The following is a 10,331-nucleotide window of genomic DNA, read 5'->3' as shown; positions in this document are numbered from 1 at the left end:
CCTTCCAACACAGTGCCAGGCACATGCCCGCTGGCGGGGTTGTCGGTCTGACGGCACGTACCTAGTGTACCTGGAGCCCGGCAGTAGGTGGGGGTGGAACCCACGGATTCAGTGTTGGCCCTGGAGTCGAAGGACAGGGTGCAACGCGAGATGCGAGGGACAGCAGGGAGGCGGGAAGTCACTCCTACGGGGTCTGGGGAGACGGCAAAGGCTGCAGTTGGGGGAGCCACCTCGACACAGGCTGGCACCTGGGCTCGGATGGTTGGTGGACCGAAAGGCTTGCAGTGTGGCTGGGTGGGCAGTGGGAGAGCAGGAAGGAAGTGGGGGGGGGAGGAGAAGGAGAGGGTGGCTGGCTGAGTAGGAGACGATGGAGGCGGCCAGCGACCGCAGCGTGGTGGGGCCTTGGTGCTGACAGCCCCCAGCGCAGGGCCCGCCCCTGGCCAACTAGCTGCCTGTGCGGGAGTGCACGGGCCTGCCCAGGTGGTCCCTGTGGGAACCAAGGGGCGTAGCATGGGAAGGAGGAGGAAGCAGATCTGTGTGCTTGGCCAGCTTTCTCATTTCCTAGCGTCACTGAGTTCTGGCAGAATGACCATGGTGTGTTCCCGATTCTGGACGTTGTGTTATCCCGGAATGAGAAACGCATAGGGAAGTCCTCCGTTAACCTCCAAGCGACCTGACGTTTGCGGTGTCTGTTATTATCTCAGATGATAAACTTGAAGAACTTGAAGAGGCAAACCCATTCTCCTTTAAAGAGTTTCTGAAAACCAAGAACCTCAGCCTGTCGAAAGACGACACGGCCAACAGACTTTACTCAAAGGTAAACAAAGAGTTGTTTACTGAGACTTCAGATAGAACCGCCCCCCCCGGCACGTGTCCTGATTCTCAGAGCTCAGAGGGGGTGCAGGAGGTGTGGGAGAGCAAGGCAGTGCTGGCGCCAGTGGGGAGAGGAGTGGGTTCGCCCTGCGGCCCCTCCGCTCTCCCCTCCTGGGGCAGACAGGGCGGGGCCTTTCCGTTCCAGAGTGGCCCTGCGCCGCGCGTCCGAGCCTTGCTTCCCACGTTCCCCCTAGGAAGCCACAAGGCACTCGCTGGGGCTCAACTGCAGCTCCCCAACCTCCCAGACCGCGGGGTTCGGCCTGGAATACCAGCAGCCGTTTTTCGAAGACCCGACGGGGGCTGGCGACCTCCTGGACGAGGATGAGGACGAGGACGACGGGTGGAATGGGGCCTACCTGCCGTCCGCTGTGGAGCAGACGCACTCGTCGAGGGTGGCCGCCAGCACGTCACCCTGCAGCACCTACATCTCCTTCTTCTCCAGCCCGTCAGAGCTGGTGGGGCCTGAGTCGCTGCCGCCGTGGACACTGAGTGACTCTGACTCGCGCGTCTCTGCGGCGGGCAGCCCCAGCGCTGACTTTGCAGCCCACGGAGAGTCTCTGGGGGACAGGCACCTTCGGACGCTGCAGATAAGTTACGAAGCAGTAAGTGACGGGGCTGTCGTCAGCGCCCTGGTAAATGGCCTGTGTCTGAGCAGCGTCCTGGGAGGAAATCTGGAGCCTCCTGGGACGCTTGGTGACCTGGGGCTCGGCTCCAGGAACCAGAGAGTTGGCGCAGCAGCCCGTGTGGGGGCTGAGCAGAGCGCTCTGCCCTGCGTTCACCGGTTGCATGTGAATGTAGCTCGCTGAACAGCGCTCCGAAGGGCTGGGAGGTACGGCCCATCTCGGAATGAACTGGAATGAAGTGGAGGCCCTCAGAGGGCTGCCCCGCAGGGAAGAGTCCGCTCGGCTGTCACTCAGGGCCATCTCGCTAAGCGTTCTGCGTAGAGAAAGTTAAAAAAAAAAATCACAGTCCCCCAGAAAGAGTTACATGGGCAAAACGGGAATGTGTGGCCATTGGCCCTTCGCTTATGGTTTTTCTCCGAGTGGACGGCGGCTTGACCCTAGAACGTTTCTGTTGATCCAGAAGGTCCAGGGTCGGGCCGCGGAGGAGCAGACCCCTCTGGAGTGAGACGCGCTGTGTCTGATAAGGTTTTCCTTCTCTACAGCTGAAAGATGAGAACTCTAAGCTGAGGAGAAAGCTGACTGAGGTCCAGAGCTTCTCGGAGACGCAAACAGAAATGTAAGCTTTCCGTCGGGGCTACAGTTAGATCACCTGACGTGCAGGTCGGTTCCGAAACGGGACGCAGCGCCCAGCTGGGTCGAGTCTGGTTCTGTCATGTGTACATCCGGCCCCGGCCTTGGTGCCTGGTCTGCTGTCAGTGCACCCAAAACATTGTCCCAGATCTACCACCGTGATGGTGGCGGAGTCGGCAGACGCCCCTCGAGCCGGTGTGGGGTGCTGCCCGGCATCCCGCCGAGGTCCCTGCCTCCCTGGCACGGGTTCATTCTAGAACAGTGCACGCCGCTGGTCTTCATCCGATCGGCCCAGCGAACGCCTCTCAGAGCTGGCTGAGACTCAGTTTGTGACTGAGGGTGGTGTGGTTTGTCCTTTGACAAGGGTCAGGACGCTGGAGCGGAAACTGGAAGCGAAGATGCTGAAGGAGGAGAGCGACTACCACGACCTGGAGTCGGTGGTGCAGCAGGCGGAGCAGAACCTGGAGCTGATGACCGTACGGTGGGGCGGGCGGGGTGGGCGCGACGCGGGCGAGTGTCGGGCTGTGTCACCGCGGTGGCCCCGAGCCCTGCCTGGTGGGCACAGCTGTGAGATGGGCCCATCAGAGTGGCTCTCACTGTGGGAGGGCTCTGCCTGCTGGCCGGAGCTGGCCGGGGGCCAATGGCGCGTGCAGGGGGGCCAGGACGGAGGTGATGTGTCCTGTGTCCACGCCACCATGTCAGCGATGCCTTTTTCTCGGTAACAGAAACGGGCTGTAAAGGCAGAAAATCACGTCATGAAACTCAAACAAGAAATGAGCTTGCTTCAGGTAATTAGGCCTCAGGTTTTCACTTGTGAATTTGAGTGACTTCTGGAAAAGACGCAAAGGGACCTCTGCTGGGTCCTCCCTCTCTGACGGACGAGTCACCTAGATAAGGGCCATGCACGCCCCTCTCGGGCCAGACGGAGGCCACGGCTGTCCCCCTGGGCCAGCCGCAGAGGGCTGCGGCTGTCACCGGGCTGCCTGGGTGGCGTGTGTACCTGCGCGAGTTTCTCACCCCCGGGGGTTAGAGCTGAGGACAAACTGAAGTGAAGGGGGTGGCGTTAGGAGCCCGGGTTAGGGGCGAGCCTCCATTGTCGTGGGGGCCGGGCCCCGTCCCTCAGTCACCTCTGCCGAGGGGCCGTGTTTGGCTTTGTTTGGACTGCCTTTTGGACACTCCCCGGTCACCATCGAAACCCTCACAGGCCACCCCTCCCGACCCCAGGCACAGGTCTCCACTTTCAAGCGCGAGAACGAGGCCCTGCGCTGCGGCCAGGGCGCCAGCCTGACGGTGGTCAAGCAGAACACGGAGGTGGCCCTGCAGAACCTCCGCATGGTCATGAACAGCGCGCACAGCTCAATAAAGTGAGCGGCCGGCGGGGCGCGGGGCCTCCCTTGTGTTACCACCTAGCACCACAGTGGCGGAGCTCCAAGCGGGGGCTCCCCTTGCCAGTGCTGTCACCCTGAGGTCACACGCTGCATGCCGGACCCGCAGGCGCTTCCCCTGCCGGCGGGTATTAGCCATTCTGAGCCGGGAGGCCGGGGCGCTGGCATCAGACAGGCCTGAGTCCCACTCTTCCACCTACAAGTAATTTCTCAGGGCCCCTGGCACAGTAAGAGCCCCTGGGCGATGTCACCACGTGTCTCCTGGCTGAGTGCTGCAGGGGCTGCAGTGTCCCCAACATGGGCACTGAGTTAGGGAGGTGCCCGTCGCTTACGGTGAGGACAGAGGCTCTGCAGAGGGGGCTGACGTCCCAGATACCTGTGCTCCGCCGCTGCTTCTGGGCCCGGGGGCCTCTGTGCCCTGTTGCGGTTCTGGCGGCCGTCTGTGATATCCGTACCTTCGTTGCAGGCAGTTGGTGTCTGGAGCGGAAACGTTGAATCTCGTTGCTGAAATCCTTAAATCTATAGACAGAATTTCTGAAATTAAAGACCAGGAGGAGGCTTGAGGACCGCCCGGAGCTTCCAGCTCACAGCACCGACGTTCCGCAGTCACTACTCACTGGATTTTAGATGCCATTGTGTCTTAAATATGCAGTCTTCACCCACAGTAAAGATATTTATCATGAGATGCTAATTTCATGACCCCGAACAGTATTATTAGCCAGCCCCGAGGAGTGGCTCCCACGCGCAAGGGTCGCACCTGGGGGCCAGCGCAGCCCTGTGGTGCACCCCCGCCGTCCCGCAGACTAATGCTGTCTTGGAAGACGTTTTTATAAAAACCACCGAGTTTTTAAGTTACTGAACGTGGAAACAGCAGATCTGTGATGCGTGGTTTCCATTCTTATTCCAGAACATTCATTGTACGATAAGTTCAGTTGATCAGTCTTTATTTCATAAATTGAGAAAAACACTAAATAAGCTAGAATTCAAATGGTTGCCTTGGACAGGGACTTGTGCCTTTTCGTCATCGCTCAGTGCTCCCTCTGGCTCACGGTCCACTCCTGCGGCCTTAACAGGTGGCTCCTGCGGTGGGCGGCCTGAGCATGGACGCCCCACGCATCAGACGCTGCGGTCCTCCCATAGGGACCAGCCAGCACGGGCTCCGCACTGTGACGCCGTCTCCGTGCACCTGTGCTGGGGCCTTCAGATCTGAAACCTGCTTCAGCTGGAAGGTTTCAGGCACGCTTTTCAAGTGGCCTTCTGTACGATGAAGTTTGGGATTCGGGAATGGGAGGCGCCGAGCCAGCCAGGTTAGCTCCCAGTCTCCCAGGCCACCTTTCCAAGCGCTTTATAACGTGGGGAGGCCTGGTACACACTGTGCCTTTTTGGTTATTTTCCTGTAGATGTTATTTTTTAAGATAAATTTTCCTTCTTGTTCACATTGACAGTTTTCTTATTTAATAAATTCTAAAATTCACATGCACGCCCCTTTTTGTCTGACGTAGCCAGTTCATGCTTGGGAATCGTGCGACTGTCCTCTGACGCCAGGACGTACACCTTGTCCCTGTCACAACGGGTGGCCTGTGCTGGCAGTGCAGCGTCAGCTCTGCCTGTGCAGTCGAGGGTAGCTCAGACCACTGCTGCCCCGGCCTGACCGCAGTGCATGTTTAGGGTTGGACAGGTTGGATTCTCGCATTAGAACATTCTGGGAGATCATGTGGTTGAATTTTCAAAAGATGTTTAGATTGTGGACTCTCACCTGAGCTGCAGGGGAGAGCCTTCCAGAGGTGGAAATCTTTCGCTCGCCCCGCCCACCTCGTGCTCCTGCAGGTCGGTGAGAAGTGGGTTCTGTTGTAGAGCTGACTTCAGAGGGCGGTCTGTGCTCGGATGAGGTTCTCTTCCGGGTGTACACGCAATAGCTCTGGGCCCAGCTGTCCCCTCCCTCTGACTCTGGGAAGGCTGCTGGGAGGATGCCTGGGGCTGCAGCCCTGCGTGAGGGACACAGCATTTTACAGGGGTTGGGCAAGATGAAGCAGATCACCAGCCTGGTGTCCCTTTCACCCACCTGCCCACAAGCCAGGCCAGGCCCAAAGCTGGGCGGCCACCCAGAGCACCTCTCAAATGTTTCGCTGACCCCTGACCCTGTGCTAAAGCCCCCTCCAACTGCTGTAGCTGAAAAAGGGCTGGGGGGCAAGGAGGCTCTAGATGAAGCAAAGGGGGATGGACACAGGCTTTATTACACTGTTCTCTGTATAGTTTGAAGTGTTCCCTAGTAAACAAATTGAAAATACAAGTCACGCTAACAAATCTGTTGTCGCGTCTGCCTCTGGATTCTGGAGCTGCTCAGAAAGCATGGGAAGGACGAAGTGCTTCACGGTCTCATCATTCCAGTCCTCGCAGCAGCGACCCAGGCTGCGGGGGGGGGAGGGGGGGGGCCACGGCCCCCCGTGGCCCCCAGCTGCAGATTGACCTCGAAACCCGCCTCTGCGCTTCCCCAGAGGGAGCCTTCTCAACTTTCCAGCGGAGTCCTGCTCACCGTCCAAGGCTCTGAGCCTCAGCCTCGGCAGTGGGGGTAGCCCCTCGCCCCCGCCCTGTCCCCCTTGAGGCGGACACCCAGCAGGCCCTGGAGGTGGGCCCGAGACCCTGCTGGCCAGGACAGCAACAAGCACGTGGCAGTTTTCTCAGTGGTTGCTCAACCAAAAGCCTCGATACAAGTAACGGAAGACGAAAGGAGCACACGAGGTGCCTCCTGGGGCGCCGCCGTGGAGAGAACCCGCCCCACAGCGCAGCTGGGCGGCGGCGGGCGTGGGCTAGGAGCTCGTGCACTACCGGGCATCGGCCTGCGGCCCGGCCAGGTGGAGCGCGGACGCGGGCATTCCGAAGCCGGCCGCACGGGGGCAGCACCGGCCCGCCGCGCCGCCAGGGGCCAGTCCCGGCGTGCCCCGCGTCTGGAGCGTGGCCGCGGAGGCGGGACTTCCGGTCGGCGGCGCCCGAGTCGCGCGGCTGCCGGAAGCGTGGTGCGGTGGCGGCGGCGGTGTTGCCTGTGCTGCCGGCAGGTGAGGGCGCGGGTGAGGGCGGCGGCGGTGTCCCGGGCCCGGGCGGGTTGGCAGGAGAGCGTGCGGGGTTGACGGTGGTGACCGGTGACGGGCGCCGCCTGCGGGATGCTGCAGGCCCGCGGCTCTCAGCTGAGTTCCGTCCGTAGACGTCTCAGGTGTAAGCCAGGCGCTTTGTGCAGGAGCGGGGGGCTGTCCCAAGCGGCGGCTGCCCTCGTCCCCGTCAGTCTCGGAGCAGAGGCCATGCCGAGGGCAGGGGATCCTGTTTCTCTTGCTCGGTTTTGGCCCTTGGGCCTGTGCTGTGTCTTTGGCATTTCCCCTGCCCATGCCTCGTCCCCTGTCTTCTCCCTCTCCGGCTTCCTACCGCTTTTAGTGCTCCCGCTTTGCATCAGGCTCTGGTTCAGTGTCAGACAGCGCCAGGTGCTGGCACATGTGCCAGCCCCCATAGCAGGCCCTGTCCTCAGGGGCTTTCTTCTCCGTGCTGTCAGTGCCAGCCGCCTGGTCGGTCTGCATTTCCCTGAACGTTTGCCAGACTGCTGTGTGTCCAGCACTGCCGCAGGACAGCAGGCTGCGCCTCCAGCTGTGGTCCTGGATTCGGCTTTTACATGGTCCCTGTCCTTGTCCTCCAGTGTCTGCCACCACCCCCTGCTCTTTCTGCCTTGAGCGACCAGCTGACTCATGGCTTGGTCGTGAGCAGTTGGGCCATGCTGGCGTCCATCACTCCCCCCTTTGCTGGTTGCAGCCTCAGAGCAAACAGGACCCACTCCAGTAGCTTCAGCACCTGAGAGCCAAGAGTGGGCGTTCATGGGCCATGGGAGGGTGTCCAGTCTCCCCAGCCAGGTGTCCGGAGCCCAGCGCCTGCTTCAGTCCGGCTCCGCTGCCCCCGCAGGAGAGTGGGATTCATGCACATCTTTGGTTTCTAACGTCACGTGTTTTGGAGGCAGGCGGAAGTCATGGATATAGATGCCGAAAGGGAGAAAATAACAAAGGAGATCAAGGAGCTGGAAAGGATTTTGGATCCCTGCTCCTCGAGTATCAACGTGGAGGTCTCGGATTCGAGCCTTGAATCGGATTCTGACGCAGGTCAGCGCCTCGGCATGGTCAGACAGCCATGTCTGCCCTCGGCCCCTGCCAGCCATACTACACTGCGGTGCTGCTGGGGCCTTGCTGCCGAAGGACACATTCTGCCCACCTGCTCACTGCTCTCCGCCCCCCGGGGCCTGAGTGCCCCTCACCGCAGCTCTTCCCAGAGTCCTGCCTGCAGGGGCCAAGCCATCCAGGGCCCCTGGCCCACCCACCCCTCTCTGGCCCTGGGCTTAGCTCTGCGGCCCAACCCCTCCCTCTGACTGACTCCACCCCCTAGGATGGATCCATCCCCGTGAAGCCTCCCCTGATTGTCCTGGCGGGGCACTGGTCCCTGCATGCCTGGGGGCAGTTCACGTTAGGCCTGGGTCTTCTCTTTCCCGCTGACCCTGCCCTCAGTCCAGCACCCGCCTGCCGGTCAGTGAGCGGTGCTTAGCCGCCGGGCACCATCGGGGAGGAAAGCAAAGCACATCTCACCCCGAGGTCTTTTAGCCCCTCCTCCGCCTGCAGCTGCCCAGGATATGGGCCGTGTGCTGCGCCTGCTGGTTGTCTCCTTGGGGCCTGCGGGGCCCCCTGCCGGCCGCCCGTTTCTGTCTCCATCAGCAACACGGTGTGCTTGCATTCCCGCAGATTCGCTGCCCGATGAGGACTCAGACACTGCTGGACCCCCGATCTCGGTAACTACTGACCGGAGCTGGGCGTTCCCATGGGGGCAGACACGCCACCCCTCCAGCGGGCCCGGGATGGGGTCTTGGTGTTACGCATTTTAAAAATAACGCGTTTGTTGTTTAAGATAAAAGATCACAAAGTATTCATCGTCGAAACTACAATCATTCCGAGAAATGACAATTGCTAATAGTTTGGTGTTCGTCCTGGTTTTTCTGAGCTCCGTTTACCGTGCATTTATCTCAGCGTCATGTCGCGGGCCCCGCCCCTCGCAGCTTACCTCTCTGTGTCTCGCTTTACCCCTCTGTACAGTGAAGACAGTCACAGCCCAAGTCACTTTGCACATACGAGAACCTAGAACAGTGCCTGACGAGAAATCGCTTATTTATGCCAGTTACGTTCTTTGATTGTTTTGGAATTTTGTGTCATTTTGGAAGTTTTTTATACTTGCTCTTTGGTTTTTTTTACTAAGTTGTTAGGTACAGTTATCTCTCGTCTATAACAGCTGGCAGTCCCCCTGGCATGGAGTGACCACAGCTTTTTAGAGGCGTTGCCTTCCGATGGACATTCAGATCACTTCCACTTTTTAGTTATGCTGTGGGCTGTCACCTGTCGGTGATAGAAGCCTTACGGGCCCATGACACAGTTCGAGTTTCACAGAGACGCTTGCTGTGGAAAGTGAAATTACTCATTTCCTCACGCCTCCCACTCCCCGAGCACATTCCTAGAAGTTGAAGTTCCTCACGTTCTAAACTCTGCGTGGCTTTGCAGCGGCGCTCACGCCAGTTCAGCGGCCAGAACGTGGGCTCAGAGGCTTGTCAGCCCACCCGGGCCACGAGGGCGAGGGGGCGGGGGAGCGTCTGTGTGCCCCCTCGCCGTCATCAGCGATTTCTCCTATACCCAGGAAGAAGAAAGATGGGGCGAAGTCAGCAATGACGAGGACGACGCCAAGGAGAAGACGCTCCCCGAAGACCCCGAGACCTGCCTGCAGCTGAACATGGTCTACCAGGAAGTCATCCAGGAGAAGCTGGCCGAGGTCGGCCTGCTGCTGGCACAGAACCGGGAGCAGCAGGTGGGGTGCGGTCCGGCCCCGAGAACCCCCGGGGCCAGGCCTCCCAGGACCAGGGCTCGGGTGGGGCCTGCTCCCTGGCAGCCCGGGTCCCCGTCTCCACAAGCAGGGCCACTGCCGCCTGCCACAGAGGGGCCCCTTGTGTCCCCACAGGAGGGAGTCATGTGGGATCTGGCAGGCTCCAAAGGCCCCAAGGTGAAGGACGGCAAGAGCCTGCCCCCGAATCTGTACATAGGGCACTTCATGAAGCCCTACTTCAAGGACAGGGTGACGGGAGTGGTGAGTCAGCAAGGGGTGTTGGCTCCCTGGCGGGGGCGGCGGGGGGGCGCACATCCTATGATATGCGGGGGCTGCTGTGAGTTCCCTGGCTTCTTCAGGGTAACACCTTCCAACACCCTAAAAGTCCCAGGCCCAGTGGTCAGAGTCAGGGCCCCCACTCCTGAATGGGACAAGCCGGCCTCTGCTGTGCAGATAAGGCCCTGGGGTGTGTCCTTCGGAGGTGGCCACGGTGGCAGGCTGGTAGCAGTGTTGAGGCCTAGTGTGCCAGCCCCCTGTTCCTGCCGGCAGCCCTCCCACCTCCTGCCCGTTGATGCAGCAGCTCTGGGGCCAGGCTGCCGCAGGGGACTCAGGGCAGGGACTGAGTCCATGGCGGCCCCGCAGGTGGCACACCGAGGTGTGCATTGTGACGCTGTCTTCTGACAGGGCCCTCCTGCCAACGAAGATGCACGGGACAAGGCTGCCCAGGGCATCAAGGCTTTCGAGGCGCTTCTGGTAACCAAATGTAAGGGCCCAGCCCCATGTGCCCACGGAGCTGGCCACATGGAGGCCCATCCCCGCCCCCAAGCATGAGCTCTCACGGGGGCTTCCCGGGCTCCTGCGGGCTTTGACCACTGGGATTGGACACCTAGCCCCCTGCTTTTCCCACGCCAAGTGGGGTCCTTGTGAGCACGCC

The 10,331-nt window shown here is 60.6% G+C and overlaps 2 protein-coding genes across 4 annotated transcripts in view; both read left to right on the top strand.

Annotated features, from left to right (window-relative positions):
* ENTR1 (endosome associated trafficking regulator 1) overlaps positions 1-4,985 on the top strand; it is a 6,890-nt gene extending 1,905 nt beyond the window's left edge. The window contains exons 3-9 of the mRNA XM_025051256.1: positions 705-817; positions 1,068-1,475; positions 2,039-2,112; positions 2,491-2,602; positions 2,852-2,914; positions 3,351-3,490; positions 3,978-4,985. Of these exons, the coding sequence (XP_024907024.1) occupies positions 705-817; positions 1,068-1,475; positions 2,039-2,112; positions 2,491-2,602; positions 2,852-2,914; positions 3,351-3,490; positions 3,978-4,074 (1,007 nt within the window). The 3' untranslated portion in view covers positions 4,075-4,985. The remainder of the gene's footprint in view (positions 1-704; positions 818-1,067; positions 1,476-2,038; positions 2,113-2,490; positions 2,603-2,851; positions 2,915-3,350; positions 3,491-3,977) is intronic.
* Positions 4,986-6,457: 1,472 nt separating this feature from the next.
* SNAPC4 (small nuclear RNA activating complex polypeptide 4) overlaps positions 6,458-10,331 on the top strand; it is a 20,073-nt gene continuing 16,199 nt past the window's right edge. For 2 of the 3 annotated variants that reach the window (XM_015594259.2, XM_015594260.2), the window contains exons 1-6: positions 6,458-6,564; positions 7,506-7,644; positions 8,275-8,321; positions 9,215-9,382; positions 9,533-9,658; positions 10,082-10,160. In XM_015594259.2, coding sequence (XP_015449745.1) covers positions 7,515-7,644; positions 8,275-8,321; positions 9,215-9,382; positions 9,533-9,658; positions 10,082-10,160 — 550 coding nt within the window. In that variant the 5' untranslated portion in view covers positions 6,458-6,564; positions 7,506-7,514. Of the gene's footprint in view, positions 6,565-7,501; positions 7,645-8,274; positions 8,322-9,214; positions 9,383-9,532; positions 9,659-10,081; positions 10,161-10,331 lie in introns of all 3 variants that reach the window. The other variant, XM_025051287.1, reaches the window with a different exon arrangement.

The sequence above is a fragment of the Pteropus alecto genome, unplaced genomic scaffold, assembly GCF_000325575.1.
Source record: "Pteropus alecto unplaced genomic scaffold, ASM32557v1 scaffold67, whole genome shotgun sequence".
Lineage (NCBI taxonomy): Eukaryota > Metazoa > Chordata > Mammalia > Chiroptera > Pteropodidae > Pteropus > Pteropus alecto.
The sequence above is the reverse complement of the archived record's forward strand: the minus strand, read 5'-3'. Positions and strand labels throughout refer to the sequence as shown.